Here is a 16,146-nt window from a genome sequence, read left to right as displayed (position 1 = left end):
ATTGCCTTTTTGGAAAAGGGTGTTCCCACAGACTCTCAGTGCTCAGAGAAAATAATTTGCCTCATCTCTGTCTTAAATGGGTGGCTCTTTATTTTTAAACACAGTGACTCCAAGTTCTAGAATCTACCAAAAATGGAGCTGTCCTCTCCATATTCACTCTGTCAAGACACTTCTGGATCTTGTATACTTCAATAAAATAAAATATGCACTCATCGCTCAACTGCATTGTGAATCCATCCCAGGAAAGAGGTTGTGGAAGTAGAAGTGATGGGTATAAAAAGCAATGGCGGGAGACAGCTGACCTGTAAGCTTTCTTGACATACATCTACCAAACGTTCACCTCCTCATCCCGAATTGAGTCCCTCCTCCAATTTTGCTGTTTTCAATGAATAAACTCCGCACATATTCAATGGGAAACGTTCCCCACCCACAGATTCGCCTCCCTGCTGTCTACAAGTCCATTACAGTAGCAGTCTTGGGAAAGAACAGCAGAGTTCCATGTAATGTTGGGAAAGTCGGTTCAGATTGTAGATAGGTGTACGGGATGTGCAATTCATCCATGTGGCTCTCCTGGTAAAGCAGCCAATTGCTAATCATGAAAAAAATTTACATAGGTTAAAGACCAGACAGTTTTTAAAAAATGACTGGGTAAACTGTGTTACTGCTAAATCCAACAAATTTGCCTTTCATCTCTCCTTTAATCAGAGGGAGAGGCTTCCTTTATCCCAACAGAGAAAGATAGAAATAATTGAAGTGCCAACAGCACATAAAATCAATTACATTTTACACATGCCTTGCAAATTCCTTTTGATACATATTAAAACAAAATTCATATTCTCTTTAATATGCTTCTGGGGAAAATTAATTAGAATTTTAAAAAATGACAAAATGTTCAAGGTCACTCGGACTTACAGATGCTGGAAATCTGAAATAATAGGAATGTTAGAAGTGCTCAGCGCCAGTGTACAGCAAGAAATCGGGTGAGCCACTGGAACTTTCTACAACTCCTGATCCACAAACCCACAGGTGAGTTAGCGGGCTAGGGGTATAAATTTGGATGACTTGGCAAAGGTGTCATCTGCTCACCACTGCTGAGGTCTTATCCATTGCTGAGGTGCCATGGGCTGGCATTTCAAGTATGCGCCAAATGAATTAGATATTTACAATTATGGTGTTGTCAATCGGATTTTAACACAACAGCATTATATATTTCCTTCTCCTTTATCTACAGAAAGAACACGTAAAAAGAATCCATTAAAGGCAAAAACATAGGCTTTGAATTCGCCAGAACTATAAATGAACCTGACTGCAATTTTTCACCTTGTGAAAGGTTTGCTTTCCCAAGAGGCCAATATCAAAAAACAACTCATGAAGGAAGAAGAAGGATAACCAGACCCTTCCAAGCATACAAATCAACTAACAAATAAAACTTACATTTTTTGGATATTTCTTCTGATATACTTTATAATGTTAAGCCTTGCTTATACTTTTGAGTGACATCCTGTTAAGGCTGGCAATGGAAGATATATCCTTGCTTTTAAGCTTTAAAATGTTTTATGTCTGTAGCATGCTAATTTACAATAGGAAATCTTACAGTTTTTTCACTGGTACAGGAGCATCATGAATGATTTCTTCATATGTTTCCTCTTGCATTTCTGGATGGCCGCAAAAAGTTGCAGATTGTTTCCATGTCTCCTTCCAATCTTCCTCCGCTTTCAGCAATATATCTTCAATACTTTCAGATGCTGCTACATCTAACAATGACAGACACATCAGTCATTCCAGGTGATTTCGTTCATCACATGAGCTCTCCACACATTACATTCCAATCAGCCCTATTAGCAGAATTATTGAATCATTGCTGTGTGATGGGAGTCGAGAGCGTGTTCCTGGGAAAGCACAGCAGGTCAGGCGGCAACCGAGGAGCAGGAGAATCAATGTTTCAGACAAACGTTGATTCTCCTGCTCCTCGGATGGTGCCTGACCTGCTGTGCTTTCCCAGCAACACACTCTTGACTCTGATCTCCAGCATCTGCCGTCCTCACTTTCTCCTGTATGATGGGAGGCCATTCAGCCTGTGCTGGATTTACAAACAAGAAATTCGCACAATGGCCCTTCTTCTAAAGGTGATTAACATCATTGCTTTTCAGATAATAATCCAATTCACTCTAGAATGTCTCAGTTGACTACCTCCAACTCTTGCTCAGCTTGTGCAGATAGATGTTAACCACTCACTGCATGAAAAGGATCTTTTTTCCTCATGTCATCATTGCTTCTTTTGATGATCTTCAGGAATGGAGAGTTGGTGGTCTAGCCACCAGTGAGATTATCACTGGACAATTTTTCTAGAGACCCAGATAATGTTCTGGGGACTCTGGTTCGAATTCCTTCAGGGCAGATGTGGCATTTGAATTCAATCAAAACAAAAATGTGAAATTAAGTGTCTAATGGTGACCACGAATCCATTATTCTTTGTTGGAAAACCTATCTGATTCACTAATGTCCTTAAGAGAATGAAACTGCCACTTTTACCTGGTCTGGTCTACATGTGACTTCAGACCTACATCCGTGTGGTTGACTCTTAACCGCCCACTGAGCATTTAAAGGTGGGCAATAAATGCTGACCTAGCCAGTGACGCCCACATCCCATGAATAAATTTTAAACATGTCTCTGCATTCTTATTCTCAATCCTCCCAAGTCAGCACGGTGAGTGGCCAGATGGAAGTGGTTGTGTGTTTGGAAGGTGTTACTGCAAACTCTTTGGCAAGTTCCAGCAGTGCTTCTTGCAGATAGCACGATGAGCATCATGGTGGAGTAAATAAATGTTTGTAGATGTGGTGCCAATCAAGTGAGCTGATTTATCCTGGATGGTGTCAAGTATCTTGAGTGATGTTGCAAGTGTGCAGCATTCCATCACACTCCTGACTTGTGCCTTATAGATTCTGGGGAGCTAGGAGGTGAGTTACTTACTGCAGTATTTCTAACTTATGAACTGCATTTGCAATCATTGTACATACAGATTGAGTCCAGTTCATTTTTAGATCAGTGGTAACCCTAGGATGTTCTCAGTGGGAGATTCAGTAATGGTAACACTGTTGAATGTCAAGAGGCATTTGTTTATTTCTTACAGAAGATGCTCATTGCTTGGCTTTTATGTGGCATGGATGCTAAATGCCACTTTTCAGTCCAAGTGCCACAGAGCATTCATACCACACAAATGCCAGGCAATGACCATCTCCAGTAAGAGTCAATCCAACTACTGCTTTTGCCATTCAATGCTGCTTTTACAGAAAATGAAGCAACATTGGAGAAACAGATAAGCAAAGCTTTACAAGAGATAAAGGATGAGTTCTGTTGTCACAATAACTGATAGAAAACCATATTTGAATGGACTAGGAGCTCTTATGCTTGTGGCTACACCAGACCTACAGTTCTGCTTTACAGATCCAGGAGACAAAGTCAGGATGACAGCACAGAATCTGCAGGACTCGGTCCTGTTCTCAGCAGACATTTCTGGGAAACTGGTACAGTTTCTGTCTCCATGGTAAAATGTGAAAAGCTAGACTGTGACCATGTTCCAGAGACACAGGTCCAAATTGGTTGGAATCAGAACTGGACATCTATCATCAATCTATGGCTGTTGTTTATTCAGCTTCTATCATAAGAAAACGTGAATGTGAGAAATCATCAAATTTTTCTTTTCTTTTGCTTCCAGACCATTAGCCCAAAGGGATTGAGTTTTACCCTTTTTCTGAACAAAGCTCATCTCAGCAGAGACTTGTCTTTTTGGGTTATAAGAGTGCTTCTGTGTGGTTTAAGGGGATATATCTTATCAAATCCGATCAAACATTAGGTGTTAACCACATTTGCACAAAAGGAGCAGCAGCCAGCACTGTCCTCTCTGAGAGTCCAGTGTGATTTTTTTTGGGGGGAGTGGGTTGGTGTTACACTCAAGTCCAAATGCATGGTGTCAGATCCAGCACAAGCTGAAGGAGGTGGTGGTCTGAATTGGTAACAGCAGCAATGCCAGTTGTGCTCACGCCTGGCTGGACTAATGAGGAGAGCAAAGCTGAATCCCATGGATGAACTCTGAGGCCCTTTCCAATTCTGGGTGAAGGGGCTTGTTGGGAGGGGGCATGTGTGGAGATGGTTGGTGAGGGTCCAGCAGGCCTGCAGGGAAGTGAGGATGAGGTCCATTGTACTGGAGTGGTGTGGGAGGTCAACTGTTTTTGAGGGAGTGAGGGGGTTAGGAGGAAAGTCAGTCCTTAGATGAAGTTTGGGCTGAGAGCTCTACTAGTGTTGACATTATCTGCATGTTGGACTTAGGCAACACCTTCCACCACCCTTGCAGTTAGGTCAGCACAGCCAGACCCCACCACACCTACTCTCCAGAAACTCACCCAGCCTCTCCAGTCTCAGTGGATCCACTATGTCCCAACTCCTATAGTCTCTTCAGCAATCCTCCTTTTCCCCCAGTTCCCTCCATCTCACGTCACCCCTGGACTCCTCAAGCCAAGTGTCCCTTATTCTTTGCCCACAGAGACAGACAACCTGGTGGTGGGCTTGGTTTCTGAAGTAATGAAAGGACCATATTTGCTCTTCCTTAGCCCCTGACAAAGGAATAAGTCAGGTCCATTGCATCTGTTTTCACAAGATAGAATATCAGCAGAAATTACTAATTAAGAAGATGTAGAGTGAAGCATTGGGAGGAAAAGGGAAATAATAATGTATTTGATATCCTCAAAATCATTAGGGCCAAAGGAATTATATACCAGGCTACTAAGGAATGCAAGAGAAGAAATAATGGATGCTCTGGCTATCACTTTCCAAACCTCTCTGGTTACAGACATGGTGCTGGAGTTTTGGAAGAGTACTAAAGTTGGTTCATTAGTTTGCAAGTTTCAGCCAATCCTGCTGCTAACAAATTATTGGAATGAATGCTGAGAGGTAGTGTAGATTGTCATTTATAGATTCACAAATTAATCAAGGACCATCAGCATGCATTTGTTCAAGGAAACACTTGTCAAAAATTACCTGATTAAGTTTTTTGAGGTTGTGTAAAGGAGGTTTAGTGAGATAGCACATTTGATGTCAGGATCACAGATTTTAGATTAGAATAGATCCCCTACAGTGTGGAAACAGGCCCTTCAGCCCAACCAGCTTACACCGACCCTCCGAAGAGTAACCCACCCAGACCCATTTCCCTCTGACTAATGCACCTAACACTATGGGCAATTTAGCATGGACAATTTACCTGACCTGCACATCTTTGGACTGTGGGAGGAAACCGGAGAATCCAGAGGAAACCCACGCAGACACGGGGACAATGTGCAAACTCCACACAGACAGTCAGACACAGACAAAAAAGGCAAGGGAATAAACAACAAATGAGAGGATTTTGAGACATCTAGAGGAACATAAGGATTATGGGGACTATATATACATATCTCTGAAGATATGTATATAGCAGGATGAATGGATAATGCCATCAGGCAAGCATAGTAACTTTGATTTGTTGCCTGAGGTCTCGAGTAGAAGGAAGGGGGGATAGTCCATTAGTCCACCAGTTAGACCATGGCTCGAGCTCTGTATATTTCTGGCTAGGTCATTACAGGAAGGGTGTGATCACACTACAATGGGCACACAAGTGCTTTGTGTGAATGTCGCCAGGAGCACAGAACTTTAGCTGATTAAATGTTGAATAGGGCTGGCATTGATTCCTTTAGAAGGGAAGAAATGGAAGGGAGATTTAATTGAAGTGCATAAAATTATGAAGTTAGAATGCATACAAAGACCTATTTCAGTTATCAGAGAGGTCAATAAACAGGGACATAGAGTTAAGGCAATAGGTAGAAGGTTTAAAGGAGTGTTGCACTTATTTTCACTCATCCAGAGAATGATGGGGATCTGGAAGTCACTGCCTGAATGGTGATAGAAGCACAAACATTTATTGTATTTTAAAAGAATCTAGGATATAATCTTCTGATGCCAAAACTTTCATGGTTAAGAACCAATGGCTTGGAAAGTGGGATGATGTTGAGCAGCTCCTAGTCAGCTGTTATGAACACACTGGGACAAATCATCTGGGAGAAAGTGAGGACTGCAGATGCTGGAGATCAGAGTTAAAGAGTGTGGTGCTGAAAAAATACAGCTGGTCAGGCAGCATCCGAGGAACAGGGGAGTCGACATTTCGGGCATAAGCTCTTCATCTGGAATGAGGCTTGTGGGCCAAAGGGGCTGAGACATAAATGGGAGGAGGGGCGGTGGGGTTAGAGGAAGGTAGCTGGGAATGCAATAGGTAGATGAAGGTGGGGATGAAAGTGATAGGTCGGAGCGGAGGGTGGTGTTCAAGAGGGTGATGCCAAGTTGGAAGGTTGGGGCTAGGCTAAGGTGGGGGGAGGGGACATGGGAAAACTGGTAAAATCCACATTAATCCTGTGTGGTTGCAGGGTCCCAAGTGGAAGATGGGTTGTTCTTTCTCCAGGCATCAGATGCTTAGGATTTGGTGATAGCGGAGGCCCAGGGCCTGCATGTCCTTGGGAGGGGGAGTTAAAGCGTTCAGCCACAGGGCGGTAGAGGTTAGTTAGTGTGGGTGTCCCAGAGATGTTCTCTGGAGTGATCTGTAAATTGGCGTCCTGTTTCCCTAATGAAGAGGGGACCACATCGGGTGCAATGGATACAATACATGACGTGTGTGGAAGTGAAGGTAAATTTCTGTCAGATGTGGAAGGATCCTTTGGGGCCTTCGATGGAGGTGGGGGGAAGCAGGTTTTGCACTACTTGCGGTGGCAGGCAAAGGTGCCAGGAGGGGAGGATGGGTTGGTGGGGTGCATGGCCTGACAAAGGAGTTGTGATGGGAATGGTCTCACTGAAACGCCAATAGGGGTGGGGAGGAAAGTATATCTCTGGTGGTGGGGTCTGTTTGTCGGTGGCAGAAATGGTAGAGGATGATTTGATGTATCTGGAGGTTGGTGAGATGGAGGGTGAGGACTGGAAGGTTCTGTCCTTGTTGTGTTGGGAGGTGTGGGATTTGAGGATGGAGGTGCGGGAATGAGAAAAGATGTGCTGGACAGCGTTGTCGACCACGTGGGAGGGGAACTTGTGGTCCTTGAAGAAGGAGGTCATCTGGGATATTCCTTGGTGGAATTGGTCCTCATGATTAGATTAGATTACTTTACAGTGTGGAAACAGGTCCTTCAGCCCAACAAGTCCACACCGACCCGCCAAAGCGCAACCCACCCATAACCGAGAGTGGATGCGGTTGAGGCAGAGTATAGGGGAACCTCGATTATCTGAACGAGATGAGGCGCGCACTACTTCATTCAGATAATTGATTATTCGGTTAATCGATTAAATGCCTTTCCCCTGGGGCTTAGAGTTTTTAAAGTTTGCTCCCCATTCAGGAGACTGCAGCAGCACACAGCACGTGAGGCCCCGCTCCCAACCCCGTCCCCCACCCCCCCAACACCGCCCAACCCTTCCCCCCATTCCCCCCAAAACTGCCCCCTGTTCCCCAACACCATCATACCCTGTCCCTGCCCCCCAACACCGCCCCCGTTCCCACCACCCTTTTCGGTGGCAGCCAGATTGGACATCAACAATAAGACTGCTGCTGCCTTTGTGGGGTAAGTCTCCAAATAACACGCGCACACACACCTTTTTACTGCAACATTTTGACAGGTTTCACCTCTGTCAATGACAATGTTGGTCAGATTATCTGGGGAAAGGTGGGGGGGTGTCTATGCAACACCCCTCTGTAGGACTCCAGGGAAAGTGTGGGGAGAGAGAGAGAACGGGAGGTCAGTCATTTGGAGACGGTGCCTGTTTAATCACTGTGAACAAAAGATGTGATCACTATTGGAAACAAGTCTTTGATGTAATGTTTCTATCAGGACCTCGAGATATTCATTGGTTAATCTGATTTTTGGATAATTGGTATTTGGACAATCGAGGTTCCTCTGTAATTGGGAATAAGGAATAGCGTGTTTACAGGAGGCAGGGTGGGAGGAGGTGTAATCCTGGTAGCTGTGGGAGTCAGTGGGTTTGTAGTAGATGTCCATGTCGATTGGGAAATACCAAATTTCTGTGCCATACACCTTTCTCTGTTTGTAAATACAACCACTGTGTATGCACAATGTAACAACTGACAAAATATGCCTACAAATTGTACACAAGAAGTCTCAGCATAGAGCATCTGTAAAATCTTCCCTGTTTTGCAAACACCTTTTTGTAAAGTTTGTTGGGCTTTTTGCCCAGACGCCGTGCATTCTAATCTGGGCTCAATGCTGACTTACTACATCGAGCATATATACATGAACTGCAATTAAACCAATAATAATGGGACTAGCTACTGAAGGTGAGGTGGATACATTTTATAGTGGAACATCACTTCCGGGAAGAAAGTGAGGCCTGCAGATGCTGGAGACCAATGTCGATTCTCCTGCTCCACGGATGCTGCCTGACCCGATGTGCTTTTCCAGCACCACACTCTCGACAACAAACATCACTACCTGACTGGTTTGGAATCTTTGCAATAATACCACACCTACTTGTGCGAACACTTGGTCATCTGACCCAATACCATCTTACACAGCTTGGTGCCCATTTGTTTCTGGAGACTTTGGCTCCTGTAAAGTTAGTTGGGGTGTTTTATCACATGAACGCTGCCACACAAACATAAGTACTTGCTGTTACGTGTGGCAGGTGTGCTCTTGCCTGGGGTGTAGGTGTGTGTACATGCATGAGACATATTTGCATGCGAGAGATTTGAAGAACAAAGCAATGATAAATAAAGTAGTCTACATTTTATTGGGAGGTGAAATAATGATCCGAGCTCAGTCATCACCTTCACCGATTTGACTTTACATACCTGAAGGCTTCTCCTCATTACAGTTAAGGAGATTAGGGTTTGCACGATGCTTCAGAAGCAGTTTCACAATGGCAAACTGTGGAGAAATCAAAAACATTTCCTCAGTTTAATGTTCATTCTCACATATTTATATTACTCATTATATTCATCAAATCTTAGTATGGGAATAAAACACCTGTTGATCATTTTTATTTCATAAAAAGTACAGAATAGACAATTCAGTTTCTCAAGTCTGTTCAACTGGATCATGTCCCAACTCAATTCATTCACCCCTATTTTAATCCTCCAAATCCTTAGTGAACAAAAATCGATGATGTGGAGTTGCCGGCAGACAAAGTCAGAAATCACATGACATTGAGGTTGTAGACTAACAGGTTTATTTGAAACCCCAAGCTTTAGGAGTGTTGCTCTTTCATCCAATGATGAAGGAACAGCACTCCAAAGGCTTGAGATTTCAAATAAACCTGTTGGTCTATTACCTGGTGTCGTGTGACTTCTAACATAAACCTAGCAATTTCAATCCTATATACTTGTCATCCACAGCTCGTGGAGATTCCATGGTACTTTCCGTGAGTAATTCCGTGATTATTCCTCTGAATGCTATTGATCTAACTTGCAGAGGGAACAACTCTCTGTATCTATCTTGTTGAGTCTCATGATCATTTAAAATATTTTGGTTAGTTTACCCTTCAATCTTCGAAAGTGAAAACAAAACTAAACCATGCTTATGCAACCAGTCCCTACACTTGAACCCATAAATCCCTGGTATCAATCCTCTTCTGCAGGGTGTCCCCTTCAGTGTTAGGTTATTGGTGATGCTGAACTCAAGTAGACCTCAAGCATGAAGAATGCAAATAAACAAATGCCACTCCCATGAAATGCTTAAATATTTATGACGTGTCATGAATATCTCAGTTCACGAGTTATCTCACTATAGATAAACATAAATAAAATCAACTTGAAAATTCACATTCACATTATCTTTGACCAGTTGACTGCAGCTTCCTGATGTTTAGGTTTAAATACATACATAGTTGCTGGAGGTCACTACTCTATTTACTTTTCCACTGCAACAAGCCTCAGCACTTTTTATTATTGCAAACGCCAGGTTATTGCATCTCAGGAGAATTTAAAGTAGATTTTAATCTTATCAGGAAGTTCAAATATGTCTTCCTGGCTGAAATGCTGTCCTCCAGGGACAACAGAGATTAAAACACATCTCTGAATACGAATTTTAAAATATCTTTAGTGGGGTAAAATAGAATGTATAAAAATGAATGCACTTATATAACACTTTTCAACATCCTCAGAATGTTCCGAAGTGTTTTACACACTGTGAACTACTTTTCAAATGCAATCACTGCTATTTTGGAGGCAAACGTGCCAGCCAATTTCAGTACAGCAAGATCCAACAATTACAACAAAATATATGATCTGTGTGATTGGCTGAGGACCAAGACATTTAGAGTTTGTGGTCTTTTCTGAAGGTTCCATTGTACTGTAATACAGGCATAACTAAAGGTGGTTTAACATTTCATCCAAAAGACATTATTACCATCAATGCAATCAGAATTGCATTTACGAAACCACGAAAATCACTCTATCGTGACCATGTTTCACTGGATCACACAATTACCATTTTATGATCTGGATCAATAAGCAATGTTTTGAGAGCACAGTTTGACATATAACTCTCACATGCCCTTTTGAATAATCAACTGAAAATCATCAATCAATTTAACACATCATTAGTTCTTCATTGCAGTCCTTATCAGGAATCAATGACCAAGAAATGTTAGCTAATGATAGTCCTATGTGCTGCAAATGGAACCACTACTGTTTAATGATTGGGGTAGAATGTTGCCCCAATTCTCACTTCTGGTTATTTTTAACCAACTTGTTTACTCATGTTATGGCACACAGGACTTGAACCTGGATTTTTGGCTCGGAGGCAAACACAATCCTGTGAAACTGCTCCTGATGGGGCATTAGAATAAAAAATACAAATTATCAATCATCAGAAATTTAGACAAAGAAACAGGAGCTTACTAAATTGAAATGACATTGTCTGTGGTGTGAGAAACAGTCCTCATTTCTAGACTAAATCAAAAGGTTTGGCAGCATCCGAGGCGCAGGAGAATCGACGTTTCAGGCAAAAGCCCTTCCTCAGATGTTGCCTGACCTGCTGTGTTTTTCCAGCACCACACTCTCAACTCTGATCTACAGCATCTGCAGTCCTCACTTTCTCCTAAATCAAAAGGTTTATTTGATTAAGGCTGTTAGAGGATGAACAGTATTTTTACCTTTTGCTATAACGTATAAGTTACATTAGTAAAGAGTTTAGCCTAGATATTCCTGTCAGAGTCAGAAACCTGATTTCTGATCTCAAGGAGATCAAGAATACCCACTCACGTCGCATCCACTTTATGTCAGAGATTCTTAGAGATGGACGTGCTGTTTCAAACCTGCTCAGGAATCCAGAAACAAAGCAAATCAGCAAACAAAACCATGTCCCATGGTGCAGCAGATAGCACACCATGTTCTGAGATCTAAATGTCCAGCAGCACAGTCAGACATTTTAACGGCTCATTTTAAGAGCAGAATTAGCATGCCAGGTGGGTGGTATGCCAGGTGGATGGTGTGCCCAGTAGGTGGTGTGCCAGGTGGGTGGTGTGCCTGGTAGGTGGTGTGCCAGGTGGGTGGTGTGCCAGGTGGGTGGTGTGCCCGGTAGGTGGTGTACCAGATGTGTGGTATGTCCAGTAGGTAGTGTGCCAGATGGGTGGTGTGCCCAGTGGGTGGTGTGCCCAGTAGGTGGTGTGCCAGGTGGGTGGTGTGCCAGGTGGGTGGTGTACCAGATGGATGGTATGCCCAGTAGGTGGTGTGCCAGGTGGATGGTGTGCCCAGTAGGTGGTGTACCAGATGGGTGGTATGCCCAGTAGGTGGTATGCCTGGTAGGTGGCATGACAGGTGGGTGTTGTGCCCAGTAGGTGGTGTGCCAGGTGGGTGGTGTGTCTGGTCAATGGTGTGCCAGATGGGTGTTGTGCCTGGTCAGTGTGTACCAGGTGGGTGCTGTGCCTGGTCAGTGGTATAACAGGTGGGTGGTGTGCCTGGTGGGTAGGCTAGATGCCAAGTTGTCATGTACTTGAATGAGGGTTTAGGATAGGTTTACTGTCAAAGATTTGCAGCTCTGTCTGGGTGTGTTGACAAGTTGAGGGGAGTGGAATCAGGTCTAAAAGATGGGAGGGATATGTTGGGTCAGGAGTGGAGGAGAGGACACTGAGTCAGGCTGGCAAGGGGTGAGGTAGTCAGGCTTGGGGCAGTGACAAGGTTCCAACTGGGGAATGTTGTTCTTTTGGGGCTAGTGATTTTCAGATCAGCCAAGTGGTTGGAGCTAGGGCAAGAGTTAGCATGCTGGTGAGGTACAGCAATGGATCATGGCCCTGGATGGAATTGTCTGCTCAAGGCGAGAGGTGGTGTATCAAGTTTGACAGGTGGATGGGGTGTGGCTTCCCATGCAATGGTGAAGCAACAATTTATCTACACTTCACTCAATCTACTCCACTGTATTTGCTTCTGATAATGTGGTCTCTACACTGGGGAAACAAACTGGGCTATCACTTTGCAGAACTCCTACGTTCTGTCTGCAAATGTGACCCTGAGTTTCCAGTTGCCTGCCATTTCAATGCACCACCCTGTTTCCTGGCCAAGTTCTCTGTCTCAAGCTTGCTGCAGTGCTCCCTCAAAGCTCAGAGCAAGCTAGGAAGAACAGCACCTCATTTTCCACATGGGAACTCTGCATACCTCTGGACTCAATATCAAGTTCAACAGTTTTAGGGCTTGTGCACCTCCTTCCATATCCTTATCCCAACCCCCACACACCATGCCTTTTCATCACATGGACTACTACCACAAAATACCTATTGACAGCCATAAATGGCCCTCATTAGCAGCTATTGATTCTCCCAGTCTGACCTTTACCCATTCCTTTGTCTGACTAACTGTTTTTCTCCCACTCTGGGCTCCAGTTCTACCTATCTTTACTCTCTCACCCTCAACCCTTCTCTCGCATATATCCCAATCTTTTCCTAGTTCTATCAGTTCTGAAGAAGAGTCACTGGGTCCAAAATATTTAAGTCTGCTTTCTCTCCACAAATATTGTCAGACCTGTTGAGTTCTTCCACAATTTCTGATTTTGTTGGCTGGTTATGTGGATGAAGAGGTGGTGTCAGGGAAAGGGAACAGTTGAGCCAGTGGCTGTCAGATTCAGTGTAAGGATTGGGGTGTTGGTTTGGGGTCTGGGCGGGGAATGTCAGGTGTAGAAGGTAAAGGGAGCAGTTTGCCTCTAGGGAGGGTAGTAGTGTATAGCGTTAGTTTGAGTTGTGAACTTGTCTGCTCTGGGATGAGGGTTGTGGTGTCCGACAGGGATAATTAAGACTTCTTAATTGGGTTCCACATGTCCACTTAAGGTCCTCATCCTGCTGCAGCCAGGATTTAATCAGAGTAGGGTACAGTCTACTCAACTAGGCCAGGAGGCTGTTGTACTAGCTGGCAGTAGGTGGGTGAAATGGGGCATCTATAAAGGAGGCACATTGGATGATCCTCCAAGATGTTATCTCCTCCAGGTTGCTTTTCCCTCATTGCTTCTCAAACTCAATCCCACAAACCCCTCACCAGGTTCTGTGATCTCAAAAGCCGGCAAGACTCTCAAACACATGCACAAATTCTGATCCAATGCTGCATGTCTCTGTTCCAAAACACTCGGGCAATGCCAGCCTTTGATTGAGCACCAGCTCCGTATAGTGGAACTTCCTGTCCCTGCCAGAGTGGAAATCCCACCTTCAGGCAACTATCCCTGAAACAGCCAGTGTTCACCTCAGTGAGCTCTCCACCCCTGGAACTTTTAGCAGAGGGAATGCAGTCCCAGGAAGCCAGTGCACCATTTCAATTCAGCGAATAGAAAGGTATATCCCAAATAATGGAACATTGGCTATTTCTTTTAATGATCTATAGCATGGCACAACCATAAGAAAGTAAATTGACCCAAAAATGGAATAACACCAATCCATTAATTGACACACAAAATGTGCTGATAATATGAATGCATTAAAGAGACTTCAATGGTTCAATTCTATTCAGGAGTAAGTGACATCTACAAAATACTAGAAAGATATTTCATGATATTTTCTTATTTTCTTCAATTGTCATTGGAATTAATCCAAATATAAATCACTTGTTAAAAACCAGAAGGGAATGCTGGAAGTCTGAAACAAAAACAGAAATTGCTGGAAAAGTTCAGCAGGTCTGGCAGCATCTGTGCAAAGACATCAGAGTTAACATTTTGGGTCCAGTGACCCTTCCCCAGAACTGGACTTGAAATATAAATACCATTTTATTCTCTATTCTTTATTCTCTTCTGGTGCCTCTCGTCTAAGGGGTTCCTGTGGTGCAGTGGTAATGCTTGTACCTCTAGACCAGAGTTCAAATTCCACCTGCTCCAGAGGCGTGTAATAACATCTTTGAAAACATTGATTAGAAAAGATCTGTTCCTCTTTAAAAAAATAACTTTTCAAAGTAATGATTTTAATCAGTACTCCAAATTTCTCATTTTCTGCCATAGCATGGGTTTTGAATCTGTTCATCCTTGAAGCACCTTGAGAGATTTTACATTAAATGAACAATTTCAATGTATATTACCTCTATGTTCATTCGACTGAAATATCATGTTCAGTGTTTAATATAAACAGAACAGGATTTATACATTTTTTTTTAAATGCACCAATATAGAACTTTGAAATAACTACAAATTATTTGCTTTATTTTATATTATTGCATATAATACATGGAGCTTTTGACAAGTCTTTGATTACGCTTATAACTGTAATAGAGAATAGCTCCTTCTCTTTATGCCCCCTCTTATACTGACACTGTGCACAATAATCTACAAAAGTAGGAAAAAAGAGTAGAATTCTGGGGCAAGGTGAGAACGATTAATTTTGAAATTAAGCAGCGTTCATATTAGTATAGATCTTTCACCTAAATCAGTTCAAAAAGGGTCAGCGATTTGAGTCAAACCATAGAGTCATAGAGATATACAGCACAGAAACAGACCTTTGGGTCCAACCCGTCCATGCCGACTAGATATCCTAACATAATCTAGTCCCATTTGTCAGCATTTGGCCCATATCCCCTAAACCCTTCCCATTCATATACCATCCAGATGTGTTTCAAATGTTATAGTTGCACCAGCCTCCACCACTTCCTCTGGCAGATCATTCCATTCATGCACCAAACCTCTGTGTGAAAAGGTCGCCCCTTAGATCCCTTTGAAAACTTTCCCCTCTCACCTTAAACCTATGCCCTCTAGTTTTGGACTTTCCCACCCCAGGGAAAAGACCTTGGCTATTCATCCTATTCCATACCCCTCATGATTTTATAAGGTCACCCCTCAGCCTTTTGACGCTCCAAAGAATATAGCCCCTGCCTATTCAGCTTCTCCCCATAGCTCAAACCTTCCAACCCTGGCAACATCTTTGTAAATCCTTTTTGAACCCTTTCAAGTTTCACAACATCTTTCCTAAAGGAGGGAGACCAGAACTGAATTCATTATTCCAAAACTGGCCTAACCAATGTCCTGTACAGCCCCAAATTGACATCCCAACTCCTATACTCAATGCACTGACCAATGATAGCAAGTATACCAAACGCCTTCTTCACTAACCTATCTACATGGGACTCCACTTTCAAGGAAGTATGACTCTGCACTCTAAGGTCTCTTTGTTCAGTAATACTCCCAAGGACCTTATCATTAAGTGTATAATTCCTGCCCTGATTTGCATTTCCAAAATATAGCACTTCATATTTATCTAAATTAAAATTCATCTGCCATTCCTCAATAAATACAAAGGAAGGTGCTGATGGTCATTGGCAGTCAATTATTTCAGTCTTTAGACTTTACAGCAGAGGTAATGATTTATACATTTACTACCTAAAATGTTGTTGCAGGCAGATTCAGTTCTGAACATCTCCCCTCTATTTCTGCTCTATTACATCTATAGTGACTTTTCTACTCTCAGATTTGACACTTTCAAAGTTCTTCTCTCTGGTGTTCCCAATATTCTGCCCATATTCTGACTCAAACTAATTCTTCACCATCAATGACTTGATTTTACATTTTCACCCTAATTTTCAAATTCTTCATGGTGTCATGTCTCCCTATGTCCATAGCCTCCTCCATCCCTGCAATCATTGAAAAGCTCAGTGCTCCTCCAAGTCTGAC

At 43.0% G+C, this 16,146-nt stretch overlaps 1 protein-coding gene across 3 annotated transcripts in view; it reads right to left on the bottom strand.

The window, feature by feature from the left end:
- The window catches only part of myo16 (myosin XVI), a 391,172-nt gene that overhangs the window by 244,640 nt on the left and 130,386 nt on the right, over positions 1–16,146 (bottom strand). For all 3 annotated transcript variants that reach the window (XM_087987876.1, XM_087987875.1, XM_087987877.1), the window contains 2 exons: positions 8,871–8,946; positions 1,595–1,754 (listed from right to left, as the gene is read on the bottom strand). In XM_087987876.1, coding sequence (XP_087844002.1) covers positions 1,595–1,754; positions 8,871–8,946 — 236 coding nt within the window. The remainder of the gene's footprint in view (positions 1–1,594; positions 1,755–8,870; positions 8,947–16,146) is intronic.

Source organism: Chiloscyllium plagiosum, unplaced genomic scaffold (genome assembly GCF_037043375.1).
Source record: "Chiloscyllium plagiosum isolate Xiang-an unplaced genomic scaffold, Cpla_swu_hap1 HiC_scaffold_6, whole genome shotgun sequence".
In the NCBI taxonomy this organism is placed as follows: domain Eukaryota; kingdom Metazoa; phylum Chordata; class Chondrichthyes; order Orectolobiformes; family Hemiscylliidae; genus Chiloscyllium; species Chiloscyllium plagiosum.
This window is presented reverse-complemented; position numbering and strand designations above follow the sequence as displayed.